Genomic DNA, 27,312 nt, shown 5'->3' with positions numbered 1-27,312 from the left:
GTCGGAGGAAAGCATGTGACAGTCTCCGGTCTCCCGGACCAACAGTAGGGGAAAAGTATGCAACAACCAGGAAGGGTGGGATGGGAGAAAAATCAAGAAAAAAGGAGGGGAAGAAAGATAAAAAAAAAGATAATGTACAAAATAAACGTTTTCCGCTGCTATAAACGTTGCACTTTTATTTTGAAAACCCCAGAAAGGAAGTCATTATATTTGCTTTACCATCCTGTTCTGTGTTAGCTCCGGTTAGCTCCGAGCGTCCAGTAGTTAGTAATATATTATCAATACCAGCCATTGGATTACTGTTTTCTAAATTGGGGAGGCTTTTAATCGTCAAGGTAAGAGGATTTTAAGTCATGGTATCCATAAACTTCAATCAGTTCGGATCCTTTGAAGGAATGAGAATATCAACAAACCTGTAGGGAACATCAGGCTACTGTCCTGCCTCACTTCCAGTGATGAAGCTAAGCTATGCTAACGGAGCGACTGTTCCCAAAGCTAAATGCACGCACAGAGACAAAAAAGGTATGTATCTTGTTGTCTAACTCCAGGGAACGCTAGTTAATCAAGCTCACAGAGAGAGATAAACAGCTGACAGCGGATAGTACAGGTACAAATACAATAAAAAAGCGGATGGGGGCTGTTGTGTAAACCTTGTACTCTTTAGTTCACATATAATAAGAGACGGATTATTTGCTTGCTCCACCAGTGCACAACAACACACACCAACTCTCGTTACCACAACGCTTTATGGTATTTTCACAGCACTGTCGCAACATTACCGTAAAACATGAACACCGTTGTGATCCACTCGCTCCACTAGTGAGGACTGGTCTCGCCCTCTGCTGGCGCGTGTGTGCACTACACTCAAAACTCTGTTTCACTGTAATAGAAACTGAAGCGCATCTGTGATTTTGACGGTATTGATTTTCAATACCTTCGGGATTTCTAAATACCCTGGTATACCGTAATACCGTCATACCGCCCAAGCCTAACATGTACCTTATATGTGACAAATAAAACAAAACTTGAAATTAATTTAGTCACAGTTAGCCACTCTGCTGGTGTGTGTAGTGAGAAGCGAGGGGTGTGCAGTGTGGCTTGCTGCTGTGTGTAGTGTGGTTTGCTGGTGTGTGTCGATAGGGGTGTGTAGGGTTACTACACATTTGAAGTCCTCTCCCTCATCCTAGCACCTGTCCTCACTATGCAGCGATGGGGCCACTAACACAGAGGCATATCTACATTCATACATACCACTATGTCAAGAGCCCATTTGGCTCTGGGTCTCAATTAATTGTAGGCTAAACGACAACGTGGCCTATGATAGAGCCTGACTGTTAAAGGCCTACGATTATAGAGCCTGACTGTTAAAGGCCTACGATTATAGAGCCTGACTGTTAAAGGCCCAATCCTGAAGGTTGAAATGTAAGAAGTCTAAGGTCTTGTGTCAAGATGTCTTTTTTAAAACATCAAAATCACTAAAATCCTTTGCATCAAAATAGACTTGGTGGGACAAAATGTCGTGGAGGGTCCAGATTTGCCTGTGGCACAGAAAAACATGGAGTCATACACTCAGTGTAAGATGAAGGGTGTCTGAAATAGAGAGAAAAAACCTTTTTTTCTATGCTGAGACATAAAAATACCTCATATTAATTTTTACAACTGTGTCACTTGGCCATGCTAGGATAGTTGTTTGAGTCCAACATCCTCTTAAAAGCAGTTGGCGCTCAACACCGCCAGCTCTCTGGTTCAGTTGTCTGGCTTGTCCTGTGTCTGTAACCATGACGATGCCCAAGGGAACCACTTTCTGGCGAGGAGGTCCTTTTGGTTTGAGTTGGCCGGCGAGAGAGAAAGCTTCCTTTTCTTCCAAGTTGACCGGTTGGCGTCAAACCCATTTCTCCCACTATACTGCTGGGCGATCAGAGATGGGTGCTACTGGTTCAGGAGTGGCGCGGGAAGAAACAGGGGAAGTGTTTCAGATACCCTACAGTGTTTCAGATACAGATGAATCTGTTAGAGCTGTGCAGTTTGATGGTAATTTTTGTTTTACTGCAGTGCTGTCAATTGTATAAATAATTTACCGTGATATAGCCATGGTAAAAGTCAAGTATCTCCATTCTCAATTTAAACCATGATACCGGTAGTTAGTATTTCCATCGTTTCCACGGAAACTTCCTTTTTTGTAAGGGTCAATTGATTGAAAATATTTGAAATTGTAATATTGGCTACTGCAATTTTCAAATCACAAGAAGGTTCACATTTTCTATATCATTTAGCAACCTTTTGCGTATTATGTCTAGAAACGTAACGGTTAAAGCCTTGCTCAACTTTGTTGTCAGTTATCGTTACCTATACTTATTTTCTCTCTCTCTCTTTCTCTCTCTCTCTCTCTCTCTCTCTCTCTCTCTCTCACACACTCTCCAAAGCAGGTTAAAGAGCATGTTGAATTGATATGTGTTTTGATATGTTTTCCAGTGTGGGCCAAGGTGGAGATCACCATGGAGGAAAGTGTGGAGACACTGCTGGGAGACACAGTAGAGATCCTCTGTCAGTATGACTTCACTGACACCCAGACACCCAGCTTCATCATGAGACAGTGGTTCGTGGTGAGTAGCTTTTTATTCTCTCTCTCTCTCTCTCTCTCTCTCTCTCTCTCTCTCTCTCTCTCTCTCTCTCTCTCTCTCTCTCTCTCTCTCTCTCTCTCTCTCTCTCTCTCGCTCTCTCTCTCGCTCTCTCTCGCTCTCTCTCTCGTTTCCCCTCGCGATCTATATATATATATATATATATTTTTTTTTTATTATCTTTCTTCCCCTCCTTTTTTCCGATTTTTCTCCCATCCCACTGTTAGTCGTTATGCCAATTCCCAACCCCCTTCCTGGTTGTTGCGCACCCCCCCCTACTGTTGGTCCGGGAGGCCGGAGACTGTCACATGCTTTCCTCCGACACATGTGCAGCCAGCCTGACAGCGCAGATTCTCACCGGGAGAGTATAACGTGTGGAAGGTCACACTACCTTTCTCCAGATCCTACCCTCGCTGTGCAGGCGCCCCGACCAAACTGTAGGGGTCGCTGTCCACAACGCCCAGGACCCACCCACGGCTTCCCTCCCCCTAACTCAGCCAAACGAGTTAGTATAGCGATCAGCCCAAGCCAAGGCAATGCTGACTCTCCGGGAGTCGAGACTGCAGCCTCTTGCATTGGTGACGAGCACAATCTCCGCTACGCCACCTGACCGCATCTATATTTATTAACACAGATCTAACAAACATCTTTTAAAGATTCAGAACAATGAAAATTGTGTTTTTCAATTTTTTTTTTAACAGAAGGTATGTTAGAGAAGACCAGAATGTTAGAACCATTGAACTGACTAAAGCCTGTCGATCCCCTTGGATATCAACAAAACAAAACAATTTCAGATATCCAATCTACTTTCTTTGATATATGACATAATTAGGGCTGACCCCTATTAGTCGATTAGTCAACTAATCGGTCGAAAGGAGCCGTAGTCGACTAGCCAACCTCTTAGTCGAATACAAAAAAAATAAAAAATGTATAATTTAAAAAAAATTTGTATCATTCTTTCCAAAAGAAAAGAGGCCTAGAAGCGTGGCTAACGCTAATGCAGGACCTGCAGGACCTGTTGCAGAGGTAATAATGCAGGACCTGTTGCAGAGGTCTTTATTCGGCATGCAACGACACTCAATGTTTTAGCGGTACACACACAGCGGTTAGTTTTTAGCACACACACCGGAACACACACGCATGCATTGTCTCTTTAGAATCGCCGATGCGATTCGTCTCTGCGATTACCCATCCCGTCGTCCTTCCCCCCCAAGGGCAGCCGGGAGCAGACAGGCGTCAACGTGAGCCGCGCCAGGGGACCAATCCAAGTGCTCCTGTCCGTCTTCGTCAAGGACGCCACAGCGTTAGCTGTTATGGTTTGAAACCGACCCCAATCGCACAACACAAGACAGGTATTAGAGTAAGCCAAAACAGGGCAATATTTATTAAAGAACAAAAAGCGGCACAGTCCCTTTAAGGGAGAACACAAAAAACACTAGAGTCAAAGAAAATATGGAAACTGCAGCACTGTGCCTTTAAGAGGCAAACAGGCTAAGGGACTAAGGCTAAGGACCAGGGCTAAGTGTCAGGACCAGGGGCACTGGAGAGGGGGACAGGGACAGAGGCCCGGAGAGGCGGACTGGAGACAGGGACAGAGAACAGGCCTTGGACAGGGCGAGGGCCAGAGCTGCTTACAGGGATGAGGACAGGGTTAAGGCCTTGGACAGGGCGAGGGCCAGGACTGCTTACAGGGACGAGGACAGGGGCCCGACGGCGGAGGCCTGGCACGGGGACAGGGGCCCGACGGCGGAGGCCTGGCACGGGGACAGGGGCCCGACGGCGGAGGCCTGGCACGGGGACAGGGGCCCGACGGCGGAGGCCTGGCACGGAGATCCTCTTCGTCCCTACACCGAGTAGGGCTCTGCTGCTCTTAAAGGAATCCTCCTCCTCCTCGGATGCTGCAGACGGGCAGCGCAGAACACAGGGGGTCCCAGGGGAAACGGGATGAGCACACGCCATTCTCCCGTGGAATACTAGGGAGCGACGACGAGCCTCACCCCAGGAACGAGGATCACGAAGAGACGCCCTCTTCCCGTGGAATCGGGAGCGATGGCGAGCCGGCTTGACGTCTGGAGTGGGAACACTGGAAACCTCCCGTAGAGAATTAGAGAGCGAAGGCGGTGTCCCACTCCAGGCAAACGGCGACAGGTGGTGATGGCTGGCACGTCGTCTCACACCGGAGACGCGGCTGGTGATGTACAGAATACAGAACGAACACAGAGTCCAGAACACAGAACGACCCGACAAGGACTGGAGGGGAGTCTGCAACCTAAGTACTCTCCAGACCTGATTGCAAACTCCCAACAGGTGCGTCAAGGTAGAGGAACAAGAATGTCCAAGGGTGGGGGCTGTTGAGGAGAGTAGGAGACAGGGAAAAGTTATCGCAAGGGTGGGGGCTGTTGAGGAGAGTAGGAGGGAAAAAAGGTCCAGGGACAGGCGAATCCTCACAGTTAGCGATCTGTTGTTGTGCATGTTTTTCCATTGGGTTTATCTTATCGGGGGGGAAACCCTTGCGAGCACGGGGAGAACATGCAAACTCCACACAGAAAGGCCTGGGAGATACCCCACCTGGGTACCTGGCATCATGGAAACCTGGTCCCCAAGCGGGAATCGAACCCTGGACCTTCTTGCTGTGAGGCGACAGTGTTAACCACTACACCAACGTGCCGCCCTACCAGAGGCTAACTGCCTACGAAAACATGCACAGAGGCACTGAAAGAGGATTTCACCCATCTAATGAACACACTAGACAAATATCAAGATGTATCCATCAGTGGACCAATTGCATGCTTTTGCAGAGGACAAGAAGCCTTCAGTCGACTCCTTCAGACATTAAGCACCCCCCACAGCCCAAATGGAATGATAAAAAAAAAATTATAATAATAATAATTTTATTTTTAACACATCCACCACCAGAAACGCTTTAAAACGTTATTGCCCGCCATGCTTTGACCGCCAGACCACGCTGTACAGCGATATTGAGATCAATATTTAATTTTTTCGCCATGGCATTCATAATTCATATATACACCTCTGGCGCTGCAGCTGGACCCTACGGCTAAAAATAAACTACGGCTCAATACCGCCGCCTGGTGGATGGTCGGGTGAGTTACACTGGTAAACAGGATATGACTGCTGTGCGTCCATTAAATTCATCCGGCCGTCAGACATTGTTGCAAGGCTCCCGACAGTACATATCGATCGCTACACCGACCCCAAACGCAACGACACAAGAGAGTAGGATTCAGAGTTGCCAAATACGAGGGCTTGTTTATTTGGTACTAAGAATAAGAGAAACAGGGAAAGCAGGTCAAACAAGACAGGTACAATGATCAAGGGGCTAAGTTCTGCTGCTCTGCAGCTTCTCCCGTGAGGGTTGTCTTGGGAAGCAGGTGTTGACTTCTGAACCGCTCTGCAGAATCCTCTCGGCGGGTTCTCAGATGTTGTGGCGAGACCGAGAGAGGGAGAGAGGGAACGAGTCAGTGACAGAGCAGTCTTAAACGAGCAGGAGAACAGGGTGTACAATTCTTCGTGTTAACAACACAGTGAGCACAGTTCCAAACACAGCCCAAGTGAATCTCTTCGTGTTAACAACACAGAGAGCACAATTCCAAAAACAGCCCAAGTGAAACTCTTCGTGTTAACAACACAGTGAGCTAAATCCAAACACAGTCCCAGTGAATATCTTCATGTAAACACACAGTGAATATCTTCATGTAAACACACAGTGAATATCTTCATGGAAACACACAGTCCAATTGTGAAATAATATCTTCGGTGTGAGCAAACACACAGTGGATATCTTCATGTAAACACACAGTCCAATTGTGAAATAATATCTTCGGTGTGAGCTAGCACACAGAGGGAGATGGTAGATCCCAAAATATCATTCCATAAAGGAACAAGCAAAAATAGCTAATGGCTGGGTGAGTGACTGTTTGACAAAAAGGTGGTAGTCTTCAGTGTAAGTTTACACACGAAAAACGGAATAGGTCAAGAACAGTCAAATAGATAACTCACCCAGACCAGATGCGTAATTGGAACTGGAACAACAGTGGAGGCGAGCGCGCGCCACGGGAGTAGGTATCCAAGCGAAGGCTTCTAGGAATTCCTGGAGAACAGCACAGAGAAAAAAGCAGCAGCAACAGCAACGGGGAAAAATATCCAGAGACAAATCAAGGCGACAAAACAAGACGATCCAACAACTTAGAGTGGGGAAGAACGGGGTATAAATAATGAGGGATCGATTGATTGAAAAGCGTGGGGAAGTGAGAGAACCAATCAGCGACGTCTCTGATGACGTCAACGGGGAGAAAGCAGTGACAGCTGGGGAATGTGATTGAAAAGCGTGGGGAAGTGAGAGAACCAATCAGCGACGTCTCTGATGACGTCAACGGGGAGAAACGTGTGAACGAGGGGATAGAACCAATTGACAGAAAATGAATGAAAACAAAGCGAGGGTGGTTAAAGGAACAGAACGAGTGAGAGAGCAAGGACAGAACCCTCACAGTACCCCCCCCTCCACGGGAGCCACCTGGCGACCAGGCCGACCCGGCCCGTCAGGATGGGCTCGATGGAAGTCAGTGATCAACCACCAACACGGGAGGCGGCGGATCAGGAGCTGGAGGCAAAAGGGGACTGAGGGAGACGGGCTTAACCCGGGAGACATGGAACACGGGGTGGATGTGCATGGACGCAGGAAGCTTCAGGCGCAGGGCCGCCGGACTGAGTACCCTCAGGACCTCGAAAGGTCCGACGAAACGAGGTTTGAGCCTCCCGGCCGAGGACCGTAGCGGGAGGTCCCTTGCGGAGAGCCACACCCTCTGCCCAGGGCGGTAAGTCGGCGCAGGAACCCGGCGCCGGTCGGCACCACGACAGGCACGCTCAGATGTCTGGAGCAGCGGACCAATCATCACAGTACTTCAAGAAGCCCGTGGTGGGGAAAGAGCCAAACCTTACAGCACCCGGCGACCCACACGGCCCCGGCCTGCCCGGACGGGACCCAAGGAAGCCGGCGATCAGGGGCACTGGAGAGGGGGACAAAGACAGAGGCCCGGAGAGGGGGACCGGAGACGTGGACAGAGGACCGGCGAGGGAGGCCGGAGACGGGGACTGGGACCCGACAGCGTAGGCCGGGCACAGGGACAGAGAACCGGCGAGGGACGCCGGAGACGAGGACCGGGACCCGGTGAGGGGGCTGGACGGCACCCGAAGACACCGGGCACGACAGGAGGGGCTCCACCCCTTGATGGCACCGGAGGACCAGGCGATGTGGGGCTCGTGCAGCGCGAGCCAGGGCCTGCCCAGGACCACAGGGACAAGAGGAGAGCTGGTGACGAAAAACTGGAGCCTCTCAACGTGGTCACCAGCAACGGTGAGAAGGACTGGACAGGTGCGTTGAGTGACGTCAGCCAGGCGGCGATGATCCATTGCGAAGACCTCCAAGGGCCTCTCGAGGTCCTCAAGCGGAATGCCGGCCCGGGTGGCAAACCCAACGTCCATGAAACTCCCCTCAGCACCAGAGTCCATGAGTGCACCCACCGTCGCCCGCTGGTCCGCCCAGGCTAGGGTGACGTCCGCCAGACGGTTGGGTGGTGCACGGGTGGGTATGGACGAGAGGTCCGGAGGCGACTCACCAGCGGGCCTCCGGGGCGGGGGACAGGAAAGACGGCTCACCAGGATCTCCCGGGGTCTTGGCGAGCCTGGTCCTCTTGGCCGGGCACGGCAATTGGAGACACGGTGTCCACCCTGGCCACAGTAGAGGCAACGGCCGGAGAAGAGCCTGGACTCCCGTTCGGCCGGGCTAAGGCGGTTGCGTCCCAGCTGCATGGGTTCCTCCTTGGTCACGGCTCGGGAGGGAACAAACCCACCAGTCACGGAGGGGGCAGGACGGACAGCACTGTAGAGGCGGCCGCTGGGAAAGGGAGCCCCTGAGCGGCGGTCGATGGCACAGTCGTAAGGCCGGCGAGGCGGAAAGACCTGAGCCCTGGACTCCCTGAAAACCCCCTCGGGGTCGTAGTACTCGGGGGGTACGTCTGGGGTAAAGAAAACCTCCTCGAGGTCGTGGTCCTCGGGGGGTACGTCTGGGGTAAAGAAAACCTCCTCGAGGTCGTGGTCCTCGGGGGGTACGTCTGGGGTACCGAAATCCTCCTCGAGGTCGTGGTCCTCGGGGGGTGCGTCTGGGGGTCCCCGTCGGGTTCTCTCACGTCTTCTCTCCTGGAGGCGTCCGTCGACGCGGATGGCGAGGCTGAACAGGTCCTCGAGGGAATCAGGTTCCTCCTGGGTCGCGAGCTGGTCCCTGACTGCGTCACAGAGCCCTCTCATGAAGGTTAGGCGAAGAGCAGGTTCGTTCCATCCACTCTCCACCGCCGCCAGTCGAAACTCCATGACATAGTCAGTCACCCTGCCGCTCCCCTGTCGGAAGGTCCCCAACCGGGCTCCAGGGTCCAGACCTCGGGCTGGATGGTGGAACACTCTGCGGAGCTCCGCCACGAAGTCTGGGTAGGAGAACAAAAAATCTGCCTCCATTGCCCAGGAGGAAGTGACCCACTGGGCAGCATGGCCTGAAAGTAGGTTGGTTATATAAGCCACTTGGGACCCACGAGCAGAAAAACGGCTTGGTTGATGACGGAAAACCAACTCACATTGCATGATGAATGTGGCACACTCCTCGGGATTACCGTCGAACAGCCGTGGGACGGAGAGAAGGGGTTCCCGAGATGCGAGATCTGCTGGGGCTGCGGGGAATGTTCCTGAAGGGTGTGAGAGGTGAAAGGCATTAACGGTGTCGCCCAGCGAGTGAAGCTGAGCGAGAATGTCGGACTGTTGTCCCGCCAAAGCGGCCATTGAACCTTGAATAAGCAGGACCTGCTCTCGGAGTCCCTGTACAGCAGCTGCAGCCGCATCCAGCTGTAGGGCGTGTTCCTTGGCTGACTCTAACTGGACTGCCGCTGCTGTGCTGACTCTCTTGCGGGCGCAGACTGCGCAGGCCAGTACGAACCCCTTGACGTCGTTCCTCATGGTGGGCCACCAGAATCGACGAGCCAGGAAGGAGAACGTGCGATGAACGCCCGGGTGGCAGGCGAACCGGCTGGTATGGCCCCACTGGAGGACCCGGGACCGGACTGAGTTGGGGACAAAGAGACGGTTAACAGGTACATTGCCTGGAGCGCGATGGAAGCGTAGGGCACGCCTTACCACCCCCTCGATGCCCAAGGTGACTACTCTCTCTGTGTCGGCTGGGGTCGTCATCGGTTGAATCGTAATGTTATGGTTTGACACCGACCCCAAACGCAACGACACAAGAGAGTAGGATTCAGAGTTGCCAAATACGAGGGCTTGTTTATTTGGTACTAAGAATAAGAGAAACAGGGAAAGCAGGTCAAACAAGACAGGTACAATGATCAAGGGGCTAAGTTCTGCTGCTCTGCAGCTTCTCCCGTGAGGGTTGTCTTGGGAAGCAGGTGTTGACTTCTGAACCGCTCTGCAGAATCCTCTCGGCGGATTCTCAGATGTTGTGGCGAGACCGAGAGAGGGAGAGAGGGAACGAGTCAGTGACAGAGCAGTCTTAAACGAGCAGGAGAACAGGGTGTACAATTCTTCGTGTTAACAACACAGTGAGCACAGTTCCAAACACAGCCCAAGTGAATCTCTTCGTGTTAACAACACAGAGAGCACAATTCCAAAAACAGCCCAAGTGAAACTCTTCGTGTTAACAACACAGTGAGCTAAATCCAAACACAGTCCCAGTGAATATCTTCATGTAAACACACAGTGAATATCTTCATGTAAACACACAGTGAATATCTTCATGGAAACACACAGTCCAATTGTGAAATAATATCTTCGGTGTGAGCAAACACACAGTGGATATCTTCATGTAAACACACAGTCCAATTGTGAAATAATATCTTCGGTGTGAGCTAGCACACAGAGGGAGATGGTAGATCCCAAAATATCATTCCATAAAGGAACAAGCAAAAATAGCTAATGGCTGGGTGAGTGACTGTTTGACAAAAAGGTGGTAGTCTTCAGTGTAAGTTTACACACGAAAAACGGAATAGGTCAAGAACAGTCAAATAGATAACTCACCCAGACCAGATGCGTAATTGGAACTGGAACAACAGTGGAGGCGAGCGCGCGCCACGGGAGTAGGTATCCAAGCGAAGGCTTCTAGGAATTCCTGGAGAACAGCACAGAGAAAAAAGCAGCAGCAACAGCAACGGGGAAAAATATCCAGAGACAAATCAAGGCGACAAAACAAGACGATCCAACAACTTAGAGTGGGGAAGAACGGGGTATAAATAATGAGGGATCGATTGATTGAAAAGCGTGGGGAAGTGAGAGAACCAATCAGCGACGTCTCTGATGACGTCAACGGGGAGAAAGCAGTGACAGCTGGGGAATGTGATTGAAAAGCGTGGGGAAGTGAGAGAACCAATCAGCGACGTCTCTGATGACGTCAACGGGGAGAAACGTGTGAACGAGGGGATAGAACCAATTGACAGAAAATGAATGAAAACAAAGCGAGGGTGGTTAAAGGAACAGAACGAGTGAGAGAGCAAGGACAGAACCCTCACAGATCGCTTTATAAACGTAATAATCGATGGGAGCCGGTTCCTAATTATCCGATTCCTGGAATCGCATGCCTCCGTGACTATCAATTCCCTTATCGCTGCCAGGTTTTTCTGACAGTTGCGCATTTTAAAACAATAACGTTAGCACCACGCATGTAGCCATGGCAGACTATTTGATTCCTTAAGGGCTAGAAATTGCCTGGGTTTTGGTCATATGCTCCCGAAAAAGCTCCCGCTGTTTGGCTGCTTCTATGTGCAGTGAAAACTACTCCAATGCTTTAAAACCTAGTGATTGATATAGTTCAGGGTAAGCTAAGATTAGCCACGGAGCTAGCGCTAGCTAATGTGAGCTAACGCTAGCTAATCAAGCTCACAGAGAGAGATAAACAGCTGACAGCAGGTAGTACAGGTACAAATACAATAAAAAAGGGGGTGGGGGCTGTTGTGTAAACCTTGTACTCTTTAGTTCACATATAATAAGAGACGGAGAGTCTCCGTTGACTGTTGTTTACTAGTCGGTAAGCCAGGAAGTACTGTGCAACATACAAACAGGTCCGTGTAGCAACACAAGCCAATACCTTTACAGGACAGGGGCCCGGGGAGGGAGCTCTGTGTGTGTGTGTGTGTGTGTGTGTGTGTGTGTGTGTGTGTGTGTGTGTGTGTGTGTGTGTGTGTGTGTGTGTGTGTGTGTGTGTGTGTGTGTGTGTGTGTGTGTGTGTGTGTGTGTGTGTGTGTGTGTGTGTGTGTGTGTGTGTGTGTGTGTGTGTGTGTGTGTGTGTGTGTGTGTGTGCGCGTGTGCGTGTGTGTGTGAAATAACGACATGTTGAATGCAACTACGGTTCAATAGATTAAATTAGTTTAAGATATTGAACTGTAGTTACATTCAACAGGTTGTTATTCAATAGATTAAATTAGTTTAAGAATAAAAAAAAATTCATTTTAAGAGAATCTCAAATACATTATTTTATTTAAGTGTAGGCTATAGTTAATGTTTTATTTCTTTACAGTTGTTATTCTAACCAGCTTAGTTCAGTTGCATTTCCAATTTATTTATTGAAATTATAAATTGATCAGGAATTGATAAGGGAATCGACAACGAATCGTATCGATAAGCAGAATCGATAATGGAATCGTATCGATAAAATCCTATCAATTCCCATCCCTACCCATACTACATAAAGCATTTACTGACGATCACGGAATTATAAACGACCCCCCCCCCCTTTCATCCGCGGATGATGACGCATAACGTATACGATCATATACAGTAGAATTTTTTAATATAGCGTGTATCGGGAATAAACGGCAGTTGATAATCTATATATGCGTTTATGCCTATAACTCACGTTCTATGAATTACTGCAGAAAACGATAAAAACATACTTATATTCTAGAAGGTATTTTTGGAAGAATCTATGAATGAAAAAGTATAACGTTCCTACATCCTGAACGATAGATAATCGATGTTGAATGGGCCATAGTAATGTCAATTTAGCAATACAATTTAAAAAGTGATAGCCCTGCAAAGAAGGTGAACATCTCCATAGGCTTAGAGTGGTGGCAGTCAGGCTACATTGATGGATATAACCGTGGCAGGGAATGTGTTAAAATATTATACTTAAAAAAAAAAAAAAAAAAAATGTTGTCGACCAATAGTCGACTAACGGCTAATTTTGGCCAATCATAGTCGACCATCCAAATCCTTAGTCGGGGACAGCCCTAGACATAATACACAGGTTACTCTGGTTGGCCGATCAGCCAGTCTGTCAGTTGTCAGTAGTTGTAAAGGATATCAGCTAGCTAGTCCACAAACAAGTAATGAAACTAGTTTGCTACAATTTAGTTAATTCTAGTTGTTCAAAAACATCCACAGCAACTTTGACAATTAATTTCCCGCTACATGTTGTGGGTTCAAGACATTGGCTCCCTCTGGCTCTCTGTTGTCTACAGACCCTGATGTTTTAAAATGTGTTCTGATTCCATCTGACCAGGTATTTTACCCATAGCCTAATGTGCATGCATTTCAGACTCTGCATCAGTAATAGCCTACTTAAGATGCATTCTAAAAATTGATTTCTCTAAACAATTACTCAAGCACTACTCAAGTAACTCATGCAAGTATCTGGGAAGACATTACTCCCATCCCTACTACCTGCTGTGTTAACGTCATTCGGTCCTTCCAATGTCACTCCTAATGTTTCTGGCTCCAATGTCTTGTTCTGAAGGGGAAGCTTTGGTTGTACATCTTAGAATGATAAGTCCAGACTGGTTGTACATCTTAGAATGATACGTCCAGGCTGGTTGTACATCTTAGAATGATAAGTCCAGACTGGTTGTACATCTAAGGCCCCGTTTAGACGGAAACGCTAGCAGGTGAATCCGCAAAAATATTTTTTCGGATGTGCCTTTCGTTTATACGGAAACAGCGTTTTTACGGGGTGAAACCGCAAAAAAGTGAGACTACCTTCCAGGGTGGAATTCCTAGAAACGCTAAACCTTTGCGCTCTCATCTAAACTGTCAAACCGCATAAAACGATGACGAAAGGGTTGTCACGGCTCTGGTCGCGCGTACTGCTTACATCACAGGCATGCGCCAGCGCCGCCAGTAGCCTAGAAGCGTAAACAAAGCATGTCTGATTCTATCCATGGCGATCACCTGAAGGCTACATTGGCAGTACTTTTAACCCTTTCACTGCCACACGACAGAAGGTTAACCCTTTACTATCACACAACCGGCTGTCGTGTGGCAGTGAAAGGGTTAAATACACAAGAATCTGTCCCGCGGCGTGACTGGACCCAATGTCTGTGAGTGACTCTGCTTTGGTCCAATCACATTCCCCATCCACAGTCTGCGAATCAGAGGCAGAGTAGGGCGGGTCTTCACAGCACGTCATGTGACATATGCGCCAATCGTGTGACAGCGGGGCTCCGTCGTTACAGCCTCGTCTGCACGGAGAATTCCACCCCAAAACGCTTGTCTAAACGCAAAATTAAAAGTGAAACCGCAAGACGACTTTTGCGGTTTCTGTTCAGACTTCCATCCCAAAACGCTCGTCTAAACGTAGCCTTAGAATGATACGTCCAGGCTGGTTGTACATCTTAGAATAATAAGTCCAGGCTGGTTGTACATCTTAGAATGATAAGTTCAGGGTGGTTGTACATCAGAATGATAAGTCCAGGGTGGTTGGATATACATATACATATACACGTCATTGACCATCCCAGGGCTTGGTTTCTCTCCATCTGATTGGTGGTGGTGGTGGTTCAGTAATGTGTAAGGCTGAGACCAGTGGCGGCCGGCCGATAGAGGGCGCTGGGGCGCCGCCCCCCCTGGTGAAGAGAGAAAGAGAAGAAGAAAATGTTTTATTTCAATTTTTATTTTAGACCCCTAAAAATAAACATAAAAATAATATTTACTCATTTTAAGTATGTTTGTGTTTCAAATGCACAATAACATTAATATATCAAATATAAATCATTGTTTTGTGCGTGATTCACATGACATCACTGTCTCTCCTGATATAGAGAGTACCTCTAAAGCTGGGCGCATAGACGTAGCGCGCACACTGTGCGCGTCACTGTATCGTCGCAGCCAATGTAAATAGGTCAAGCAAATACATTTCGCCTATCAGTGCGTTCAAATATGATATCTCGGGGCGCGTTTTTCTAGCGCTCGAAGCAAGCTCTGCGCCACTGTACTCGTCACGCAGTCAGACAGAAAAGAATGCGAGGAGGAGCCAGTCAGTCCTATTTTATTGATTCAGTTTCGATTCAGTGCGTTAGCTTAGCTAGGCTCGTGGTTCGGTAATAAGATATAAGAAGTGTATTCTCAGGAGTTGGGGAGATCAGCACGAGATACTGTACATTACTGACAGTGTTGGATTTGGATTTATATGGAGTCTGGACGTGTCTATTCGAATCCTAACGCATGTATGCTTCCGCGTTTGCGTTTTGCGCTCTGATTGGCCACTGACGTTTCTGGTCGCGCCAATCGTGTGACGGCAAGTTCTTTCGCCGGTTAAGCTTAGGCACTCTTTCGAAGTTGGTTAAGGTTAGAGTTTGCCTTAGAGCAGGGCGATAGAACGCCAGCCCTGATTCCAAACTCTAACCTTAACCAACTTGTGTGTGTGTGTGTGTGTGTGTGTGTGTGTGTGTGTGTGTGTGTGTGTGTGTGTGTGTGTGTGTGTGTGTGTGTGTGTGTGTGTGTGTGTGTGTGTGTGTGTGTGTGTGAGAGAGTGTGTCCATCTGCAGGATGAACATAATATACTCATACCCATTAATTTCCTATGGCGGTCAATTCTGACCGAAAACATCATAGGTGTTCTGTTGAATAAATCACTCAAAATTCAATGCAAGTGGTGATCATCAATTGTATATGTTCAGAGGCCTAGTGTGGAGGATAACATAAGGTCTTGAGGCAATTGGATGAAAAACACAATATGTATGATGACAAAACGAAGTCACTCTGTCATTTTCGGATTTGACCGGAAACGCAAGAGAAGGGTTAAAGGTATCCAAGTTTTCTTGTGAAAAGGTTTTCTATTCTAGGTTTTAAGGACCCCCTCAAAGCATATCTCAAGGGGTTTATCCTCAAATAGATTTCAAATTTCAAATATGATTGTACTATATAGGGGTGTAACGATGCATCGATTAATCGAAATGCATCGATTCTAATGTGACGATTCAACTGCATCGATTTGAAAATGTTAGATCGATTATAATCGAAATTAATCGAAAAAAGAAAATTAAAAGATTTTTATTTTATTTTTTTAATGTTTTTTTTGTCTTTGTTTTTGTTTTTATTGACCTATAGTCCATTCATGCTGAGTAAATCAGTTCCCCCAGCCACATTTGTGTATTAAATTTTTTTTGGGGAATTAACGAAAATGTATCGAATCGAATCGTGGTCAAATGAAGAGATTTCATGATGCATTGAATCATTGCTTGAATAATCGTAATCTAAATTAATCGTTGTGAGGTCGCATCGTTACACCCCTAGTACTATAGTCTACAAGCTGAATACATCTCCTACCTTGTATAGAATAGAATAGAATAGAAATACTTGTTATCCCGAGGGAAATTTGACACTGCAAATCGCTCAACATTTTTTTTTTTTTATCCACTTTTTCTCCCATTTTTCCATATTTTCTCCCATCCCAATTTCGTATCATCCAATTCAACCCTCCCCTGTCACGAACGCTGTTTCCTGCCTCCCACAAGCCGGCTGCAATGTGGACTAAGTCATACATAGCACAAGTCCCCTCCGGTACTTGAGGTAACAGCAGTCGCATCTTTTCACCTGCGCAGCTCGATCTCTCAGTGTCGAGGAGTAACGCGTGGGAGGCTCACGCTGCCCCCGACACTTCCTGATTCTACTGCGCAGGCGCACCAACCGACTTGTAGGAGTCGCTTGTTCACAACGTTCGATCCCCACCCTTCAGTTTTCCCTCCCCGTAATACGGCCAATGTGTATTACTGCGGACGACCAGCCAAACTGAAAAACAATGTGGAGAGCTGGATTCGAACACGCGAATCCTAGCGTCTCCACACTGGTGGCGAGTGCCTTGCCCACTACACCACCTAGCCGCCCCCTGCAAATCGCTCAACATTAAACATTTAGACAGGACAGGTCACGAATAAGAATGACAAAACAAATCAAATTGCCTTGGATAAGAATAGAATAAAATAGAATAAAAATGGAATAAAATATACAGTAAATAAATACAGTAAAAATATACTGAAGTCTACAGTAGGTGTAATATTGCACAGTGCTGTTTCAAAAGTAAGAGTCCAGGAAGATGGTAACTGTCACTCTGTGCTCAGTGATGCAGTGAGGCACAGTGATGCATTGTATAGTCTGATGGCTGTTGGAATGAAGGACTTCCTGTGCCGTTCAGTGCTGCATTTAGGTAGTGTGAGCCTAGCACTGAACATACTCCTCCTGTCAGCCAAGTCTGTGTATAGTGGGTGGGAGGGGTTTTCCCTGATGGCCTGGAGCTTAGCAAGGCTTCTCCTCTCCGCCACCCTCGCTAGGGAGTCCAGCTCCACCCCAACCACGCTACTGGCCTTCCTGACCAGCTTATCCAGCCTGTTTGTGTCCCCTGCTCTCAGTCCGCTGCCCCAGCAGGTCACAGCGTACAAGAAGGCGCCCGCCACCACCGACTCTAGAACATCCTCAACATCCTTGTACAGACATTGAAGGATCTCAGTCTTCTGAGGAAGTAGAGTCTACAAAAGTAAATTTCCGCCATTTCTCTCCCATTCGTGTTAAGTTTCACTTTCGGTTTAGGTGAAGTTGTCATAAGTCAGACCTCCTTTGATTGACAGACAGCTTGTTATATTTTGAGGAAGATTGTATAGACCAATTAAACTCTTAAGCTTCAGCGATCTGGTACCGGTACGAGAATGACATCACGCCATGAATCCATCTCTACAGAATGTATGAATTAATGTTGCATTTTTTTCTTCTTCTTCAAATGTAGCCAATAGTAAAGACCCTAACCCTGTCAAAACAGCAGTCAACGTGTATATTTTCAGCACTACATTTGTTTACCAATGATTATTAGTTATTATTAGGGATGCACCGAAATTTCGGCCACCGAAAGTTTTCGGCCGAAAATGGCAAAAAATGGCCTTTCGGCTTTTGGCCGAAAGAGTTTTTTCACCGAAAATATATCACCGAAACAGAAACAACCTATAACCTAACGCGTGTTGTTGTGATGATGGCGCGCTGTCGGGAGGCGCGCTGTTTCTATGTAAACTCTGCAAGCAACGCGTCCAATAAATGCGTCTTTAACATCCTTATTTACTATATGCCCGTCGCGGTTAATCACTGAGTGATCTAATATGCATATTTTTCAGAGCGAGAGGGGGGGGGGGATAGTGTTTCTCACATTGACGCTGTCTGTCGTTGATAATATAATCTTTCTCGAGCATACACGTCGCACGTCTACTGTGCCGAGTCAAGAGAGCACATTCATCGGGGGACTAGAAAGGTGCGCTCAGTAGAGCACAGATGTCTGCCGCGGCAGCCAGAGAAAAGATGGAATTAATGTACTGTATGCAGGGAACAAAATTAACTTTTTGACTTACCAGCCATTTGGCTGGTAGATTTGAAAAACTACCAGCCAGGCAGATTTTTTACCAGCCATTGGCAGTTGGCTGGTACTTATTTTGTTCCCTGACTGTATGCATTCAGAAGTGCTGAATAAATGTTTTATGGACCCATAATAGTGATTATTTATTATTTAAGTAAAGTTTTGCCATAATCATATATTTTCCATAATCATAATGTTCCACAACATTGGTAAAAAAAAATCTATTCTATGAATCATTTTTGGCATTCGGTTTTCGGCCAACTGTTTTCTATTTTCGGTATCGGTTTCGGCCAAGAATTTCCCATTCGGTGCATCCCTAGTTATTATTGATTATTAGTGTTATTAGTGAAATATTCGTTTATAGAAATCTCAGAGCATTGAGTCGGAAAAATGCGAGGATTGACACAAGGATTTGGACGCAACCTAACTTGAGTGTAGTCTTTTGAGAGAAGAGACACAGGGCTTTCAAGGGGCTTTCGAATAAAAAAAAAAACTACACTTCCCAGCTCACGCCAGCCCCTGTCAATCATCTGAGTTTTTCAATTTGATTTTTTCCCTTTATTTTCGGGATCATATCTCATGGGTGGAACAAACCTGAAAGCTATTGCCATACATTAGAACGCAGTTAGTTTCTCTACACTTATGTGAACGTCTAGCAAAAACGGCGTTGCAATCTGATGGAAAATGGCGGAGAAATTTATATTATAGAAAAGTAACTGTACTTACAGTAGATTTCATTCGCGGTTTTTGCTGCACGCCTGGTGATACTAAATCCCGATTGAACTCTGCCATTGGAAAGGGGTGATTTGGCCCGATCCATAGATGTGCGACATGGTCATAATAAGGTAATTTATAGGTCTGATATTCTATATTCTATAATCATATTTCAAATTGTGTGTCCGGATGGCAGAATTCAGTACTGTATCTACAAAACCTTCTGTTTAATCATCTGCCCTTTATTCAAGGATATATCCTTGGGTAAAATAGTTTGTTTATTCAACATAATAATAATAACAATGGGTCTCATTCCCGAACGAAGTTACGACAAAAAATTTCGTCTTAGCCAGATTTCGGCCCATTTAAGACATATTAAGACTGGGAGTGGGAGTCCCCAAATTTTCCTGAGATCAGATTTGATCGTGGCTGAGAGCAGATTTAAGAGTGCTGAGGAGCACTCTTAAATCTGCTCTCAGCCACGATCAAATCTCATGATTGATTGACTAATTTTAAATGTCATTATAACTTGACAGATTGTGTTCTCATAGTGATTCCTTCACGTCAACGCTACAGGCCTCCTTGGAATTAATTACTTAATCATAATTAAAATAAATATGACAATATTTGTACGATAAGAAATTATGCATTTGATGTCGGAAAAATAAATAATATGTATATCTGAACCAGCTATTTTGGACAAATGTATAATTACTTTAATTACTCAGATATTCAAACACAATTATGCAATTATTGTGAAATGATTGAAAATTATAATTATTTAATGCCTTCTGTGGAATTTGTATTTCTTATTTGTTACACATCTGTTTTAATGATTAATTATATACATTTGAAAGAATGCTGGTCAACATGCAATGTATCCCATTGATTGGTATACAATGGGACAGACCTTTGTTTGATTGATTGATTGATTGATTGATTGATTGATTGATTGAAAACTTTATTAACAGATTGCAGAATGGGTACAGTACAGTACAGTTCAATTACATAAGGGGATGCAGACTAGAGAAAGAATTTCGTCTTGTTTACATCAGGGTCCCCCATTTTCAATTCATCATAACATATATGACACACACGACACAGATAGACAGTACTGCTACATCTATACATTTATGACATACCAGATTTGCAAATACAGTACTGTTTGTGATACAAAAAGAGTCCAGAAAAGAGAGTACATTTGACAATAGACTGCATTAATATTCCATAACAAGTCTTGTGTGTGCCTACGAATGAACAGTAGCCTATAGGCTTAATTATGGAATAATAAGCCATACTGCGTTCATTCATTACGCCCGCCGTAGGCTATATATATTATATTTCATTCATTCATTCATTCATATACAGTACTGCGCGCGCGTGTGTGTGTGTGCGCGCGCGCTGCGGCAGGTGTACCACGAGTTGTATATGATGCCAATACATTAATCTAATCTAGTTTTGATAAGATAAGATATTCCTTTATTGATCCCCTTGGGGAAATTCAGGCATCATAGCAGCATGGGGGGGAGGGGGGTACAGGTAGTAAAAACAACACAGTGTACAGGTAGTAAAAACAACACAGGCAGTGTAAACAATTTGGTCAATATGGTCAATATAATTTACTATCTGACTAGCTGAAGAAATATTCACATTATTCACAGTGCCACATAAGGTGCAGTATGCCTAAGGTAGTGTTATAATTTACTATCTACTGAGTATACATTATTCACAGTATCACGGTATCCACTGAATATACATTATTCACAGTATCACAGTATCACAGTATCCACCTAAGGTGCAGTAAGCCTAAGGTAGTGTAGGTTGTCCTTCTTGGGTTCCTATAAGTCCCAGGTCAATGTCTGGTAGCAGTCGCTGTCGCTGCCCCCTGTTGTGGAGCCTGGAGGCTGCTAGTCGCTGCCCACTGTTGTGGAGCCTGATGGCCGCTGGTATGAAGGACTGTCCGAGGCGGTTAGTTGAGTGTCGGGGGGGAATGAGTCTGTGGCTGAACGAGCTTCTCATCTTGACTAGCTCGTCATAGAGGGGGTGGTAGGGGTTCTCCATGATGGCAGCCAGCTTCCTTATCATCCCCCTCTCTGCCATCACCTCAAGTCTAGGTAGCTCGACTCCCACCACGGAGCTAGCCTTCCTCACCAGCTTGTTGAGCTTGTTGGTGTCCCTTGAGTTGATGTAGCCTCCCCAGCATGCCACAGCATAGAAGAGGATGCTGGCCACAACAGACTGGTAAAAAGACTGCAGCAGTCTGTTGCACACATTGAAGGACCTGAGTCTCCTCAGGAAGAACAGCCTGCTCTGTCCCTTCCTGTAGAGGGCCTCTGTGTTATCCGACCAGTCCAGTTTATTGTTCAGGTGTACCCCAAGGAACTTATATGAGTCCACCATCTCCACATCCACCCCTCGGATGGAGATGGGAATCGGGGGGGGCCTCTTCTTGCCCCTCCGGAAGTCCACCACCAGCTCCTTGGTCTTACTGGTGTTGAGTTGGAGGTGGTTGCTGTCGCTCCACCCCACGAAGCTCTCCACCAGGGCTCTGTACTCCTCCTCATCATCGTCTGTGATGTAGCTTACGATGGAGGAGTCGTCTGAGAACTTCTGCAGGTGGCACCCGCTTGAGTTGCGGCAGAAGTCTGAGGTGTAGAGGGTGAAGAGGAAGGGTGACAGCACAGTTCCTTGGGGGGCGCCGGTGTTGCTCACCAGTACGTCAGACTGACTGTCCTTTAGTCTGACGTACTGTGGCCTCTCAGTGAGGTAGTCCTTGATCCAGGTCACCAAGCCGTGCTCCAGCTGCATCGCGGAGAGCTTCTCCGCTAGCAGTGACGGCTGGATGGTGTTGAAGGCGCTGGAGAAATCAAAGAACATAATCCTCACTGAGCTGCGCGGCTTCTCCAGGTGCGTGTACGCTCTGTGGAGCATGTAGATGATGGCATCCTCCACCCCGATGTTTGCCTGGTATGCAAACTGCAGGGGGTCGAGGGAGTCACGCACCAGGGGCTTGAGGTGTTGCAGGACCAGTCTCTCAAACGTCTTCATGACGTGTGACGTCAGAGCGACTGGCCTGTAGTCGTTGAGGGTGCTGGGTTGTCCCTTCTTGGGCACTGGGACAATGCAGGAGGCCTTCCTGATGGCTTGTCGTACAGAACTTGTTAGTCGCTTTGGATAAAAGCGTCAGCTAAATGACTAAATGTAAATGTAATGTCTTCCAGAGCTGGGGCACCCTCTCCAGCCTCAGGGAGAGGTTGAAAAGATGCTGGAGCGGTGCTGCCAGCTGCTCCGCACATACTTTGAGCACCCTGGGATTAGTGTTGTCCGGTCCTCTGGCCTTGTTTACACTAATCCTGGAGAGCTGCCTACTGACCTGACTGATTGTGATCGTCAGGGTTGGGGGTGGGCAGTCTGCTGATGTTGGCGGTGGGGTGCCGGTGCTGATGGGGGTGGGGGGGCTGCTTTGTAGGTGTGATCTGGTGCTGGTGTCGATGGGTGGGGGGTGGGGAGGCCACTCTGGTCAAAACGGTTGAAAAATTAGTTGAACTCGTTTGCACGCTCTGGCGGGCCCTCAACAGCTGTGCCCTTCTGTTTGAACCCAGTGATCTTCCTGAAGCCCGCCCACACCTCCCTGGTGTTGTTGGCCTGTAGTCTGCCCTCCAGCCTGTCCTTGTAGCTGACCTTGGCTGCCCTTAGCTCTTTTTTGAGCTCCCTTTGGACAGCCCTGGCCTGCTCAGTGTCCCCTGCCATGAAGGCCCTCTTTTTCCTGTTTAGCAGGTGTTTAATGTCCTTGCTAATCCAGGGTTTATTGTTTGAAAAGCAGCGTACCTTCTTTGTGGGTACGATGCTCTCCTCACAGAACCTGATGTAGTCTGTGATGCAGTGGGATAGTACATGGTGGTCGGTGGCTGTCTCTTAATGAGAGGCGTGTATGTGGATACAAGCCTCACAAGGTTGTGGTCTGACTGGCCGAGGGGGGGCAGGGAAGTCGCACTGAAAGCCTCCTTCACGTTAGCATACAGGAGGTCCAGTGTTTTGTCTCCCCTGGTTTTGCAGGTGACATACTGGGTGAAGTTTGTCAGGGTCTTGTTCAGTCTGACATGGTTGAAGTCCCCATTGATAAAAATAAATGCATCCGGGTGTTTTGTCTGAAGCGCCGCGACAGTGGAGTGTATGACGTCACTCGCCTGCGCCGCCGCCGCGCTGGGTGGGATGTAAACAGTCAGTGCCAGGACGTGTGTTATTTCTCGCGGTAAATAGTATGGCCGCAGACTCAGTGCCAATAGTTCAATGTCGGGGGAACAGATACGTTCCTTAATGGTGATGTGCCCCGGGTGGCACCATTTGGAGTTAACAAAGACAACAAGCCCTCCGCCTCTCCGCTTGCCGCTCTGTTTACCCCGGTCGGCGCGCACCAGCGTGAAGCCCTCCTGTTCGATTGCACTGTCCGGGATGTTATCGTTCAGCCAGGATTCTGTAAAGCACAGTAGTCTTGCCTCTTTGTACTCACGCTGGTTGTTCATCAGGGCTGAGAGCTCGTCCGTCTTGTTGGCCAGCGATCGCACGTTCCCCATAACGACAGAGGGCAGGTAAGAATCTCCTGCTATCCTTCCTCCTGCCCTTCACGATCGTGCCAGCTCCATTTCCCCGTCTTCGTATCCTTATTTCGGCTGGAAGATCCCTTGGTGGATCTGCAACTCTGTCTCGAAAGCAGAGGAGAGCCTCCCGCGGGTAAACCAGTCCGCCGGTGTTGTTGTTGTCCTCCCGCGGGTAAACCAGCCCGCCGGTGTTCTTGTCCATTGTTCAGCTTTGCTCGACCGAACTTGCCTAACTCAGCTAACTTCACAGAAGTTGCTAACAAATGCCTTAACTTGGTGTAAAGCAACGTACAGTCACTTAGACACCTATTAAGTAAGTAGAATCACAAAAAGAAATAAGTAAGAAAGTAGTAAACGGGATAAGAAGTATAGGGGGTGGGAGCTGCTATAAAAAGGCTGCCACTCACCTCTGCGCCACTGTTAATCACAATGGCGTGCAAGCGTGATTACGAAACCTAGCCGCATTTCTCGGAGACGCTCTCTGATTGGCACTGACTGACGCTAGGTTTCGTAATCACGCGGCTCGCAAGACTCGCAAAGCACTTCCGCCATTCCATTTGCACACAGCTGTGTCACTAGTTGCCTTATAAGGAGCTCTGGAGGCGTTGTTTTGTATACAAATGCCTGAACGGGAACGCGCTTTCGAGTTTAAGACAGAATGCCATTCTCCAAGCAGATATCAGATCATATAATTTGTGCGACCTTTTCAGCCACTTAAGACATATTACCAGCACGTTCAGGACTCAGAGTGAACTTGTCATTGATTATGTCTCAGTGGTTCCAAGATAAGTCTTCCAGAATATATCTTTGAAAAATGTTCGGGAATGAGACCCAATGGGTCTCATTCCCCAATATTTCCCAAAGACTTCTCTTAGGGCAACCATCTTGGAACTGACTGAGACAGAATCGACGACAAGTTCACTCTGATGCCCCAACGCGTGGGGAAGATGTATTAAGTGGCTCAAACGATCACAGCTGTGTGATGCTGGCATTGAGGAATCTCACCGTTCAGAAACATGAACGCGCGTTCCCGTCTAGGTTATTTGCATACAAAACAACGCCTCCAGAGCTCCTTATAAGGCAGGCTCTGTGCCGTGTGCAAATGAAATCGGAACAAGTCGAGAGTTTAGACACACCTGTCCACCTCATTAAATGCAACTGATGATGCAGCCGTGTGAAAATGGTGGCGGAAGCGCTTTGCGACCGATCAAAATTAGATTAGATTAATGTATTGTCATACAGAATACAGGCTACTACTCGTGACCACCTGCCGCAGCGCGTGCACCCCCCCCCACACACACACACACACACGTACTGTATAGTCTACGTGCGTAATGAATGAACGCAGTAGGCTTATATTATTCTAATGACTTGTTTTATTAGGAGATTGCAGATACTGCGCTGCATAGTACAGTCCACCAGTCCGCTGCCAGAATCTGGCGGCCTTAATATATGTACTGTACTTACTGTATGTATAGGGCAGAGCATATATATAGTATCTACTAAATCCTAATTAAACAAGTAATTCTAATAATATAAGCCTACTGTTCATTCATTAGACACGTAGGCTACATAGTGTATTCCAATATCTGTTCTATTGATTAATGATATATTTGAAAGAATGCAGGTTATAGCTATATAAAACAAATGTCTGTCCCATTGTACCAATCATGTATTGCATGTTGGCTATAACCTGCATTCTTTCAAATGTATAATTAATCAATAAAACAGATATCTAACAAATAAGAAATACAAATGCCACAGAAGGCATTCAATAATTATTATTTTCCATCATTTCACAATAATTGCATAATTGTGTCTGAATATCTGAGTAATTAAAAATATTTGTCCAAAATAGCTGGTTCAGATATGGTTAATCCAGCTGCCCTGTGGTCAGATGAATCCATATTATTTATTTTTCCGACATCAAATGGGTAATTTTTTTTCGTACAAATATTGTCATATTTATTGAAATTATGATTAATTAATTAATTCCAAGGAGGCCTTGGTCTCTGGTCTGCATCCCCTTAACAATTGTGTGTATTGAGCTGTACTGTATTGTACCCATTCTGCAATCTGCTAATACAATTTTCAATCAATCAATCAATCATAAGTGTGCTCCTCAGCACTCTTAAATTCTGCTCTCAGCCACGGCCGAATCCAATCTCAGGGAAGTTTGGGGAATCTCTCGACCAGCCCTAATATCACGCAAATCAGCCTGAGATCAAATTTCTTATCGTAAATCCATTCGGGAATGAGACCCAATACATTTAATTTGTAGTGCACTTTACATTTGGAACCAAATCTCAAAGTGCTAAGGTTTGAGATCAATACAACGTCAAAACTGTCTGCTTGCTAATGCTACTGTAGCTAACTGGAACTGATTTGCAGACAGGAAAGCAACCAACAATATTGTCCGTGCAGAACCCTTATCCCCAACACATAGTTCCACCCCACCTAGAATAACTTTCACCAGCCGCCACTGGTTCTACGTCACCCCTGGACTCGTCGTGTGCTTGTGCATTTTTCCTACTGTGCTCTATAGTGCCAATTTCATCAACTAGTGGTCAAAATCTCCATTGGATACCGTTAATTAATTTAACTTAAAGGAACAGGCCAACATTATGGTAAATGCACTTACCGTCTTCTCCGGAGTCAGACAAGAAGATATATCAATTTCCTCTCTGTGTTATCAGGAGAAAGCTATCCGGCTGCAAGCTAGCCTACTTTAGCACAAATTAATGGAAGTGGATATAGATCAGCTAGCCTAGGAGTTACTACTCTCCCAGAGTTTTAAGCTAGGCTAGCTGATCCGTATCTGCTTCCATTCATTTGTGCTAAGCTTGGGCTAGCTTTCAGCCGGATAGCTTTCTACTGAACACACAGAGAGGAAATTGGTATCGTATCTTCTTATGTGTTCCTTTAAATTCTTATAAGCGACACTAAATAATTTTTAAGTGGAAAGTGTACAAGTGGTATTCAGGTGCATCCCTAGACACCTTCAATAACCCTTAGATCTGTCTACCCCCCCACCAGAGAACTCCTCCTAGCAACTCACGGATACGGATCTACTACGGTGACAACAGCCAGCAGTTGGTGGACGTGGATACGGACTACAGCGGACGCATCATGGTGACACCAGCCGACCAGGGAACGCTACTGACCATCCAGGACGTCCAGCTGGCGGACGAGAGAGAGTTCTTCTGTCAGGTCAACGGCCTGGCCGCTGGCAATGCAGAGGGCAAGACTCACCTGAAGGTGTTTGGTAAGTGGGGCTGACTGACCCCCTCTTAGTCGGTTACGGTGCTTTTCCACTACATGGTACTGGCTCAACTCGCTCTTGCTAACCAGGTACTACGTTTTCCACTGTAGATAGTACCCCCGTCAATGGGGGTGGGGTTTGCAGGGAGGGCGGTCATTGAATGGTCAAACACGCACAGCGCAGCTGCCTCGTCATTCCTAAAACAAGGAAGTAGTATCAATTTAGGACCAGTTTATGATGAGAGGAGGACATTTCTCTTCGTTTGATGACGTTAAAAGAAAAAAGAGAAGAGCGCGAACGAGCTGAGCGCGAACGAGCTGAGCGAGAGCAGCCAGCGGTGGTCGAGCAAGGAGAGGGAGAGAACAAAGCAGGAATGAGAAATTGTTTCATGGCGGTTATGTTCTAAAGCACAAATAAATAACCATCAAACACTCAACAGATGATTTA

The 27,312-nt window shown here is 46.9% G+C and overlaps 1 protein-coding gene across 2 annotated transcripts in view; it reads left to right on the top strand.

Moving 5' to 3' along the window:
- mcama (melanoma cell adhesion molecule a) overlaps window positions 1-27,312 on the top strand; it is a 198,302-nt gene that overhangs the window by 102,583 nt on the left and 68,407 nt on the right. For both annotated transcript variants that reach the window (XM_084320261.1, XM_084320262.1), the window contains exons 2-3: window positions 2,473-2,603; window positions 26,640-26,868. In XM_084320261.1, coding sequence (XP_084176387.1) covers window positions 2,473-2,603; window positions 26,640-26,868 — 360 coding nt within the window. The remainder of the gene's footprint in view (window positions 1-2,472; window positions 2,604-26,639; window positions 26,869-27,312) is intronic.

The sequence above is a fragment of the Notolepis coatsorum genome, assembly GCF_963971535.1.
Source record: "Notolepis coatsorum genome assembly, chromosome: 8".
Lineage (NCBI taxonomy): Eukaryota > Metazoa > Chordata > Actinopteri > Aulopiformes > Paralepididae > Notolepis > Notolepis coatsorum.
This window is presented reverse-complemented; position numbering and strand designations above follow the sequence as displayed.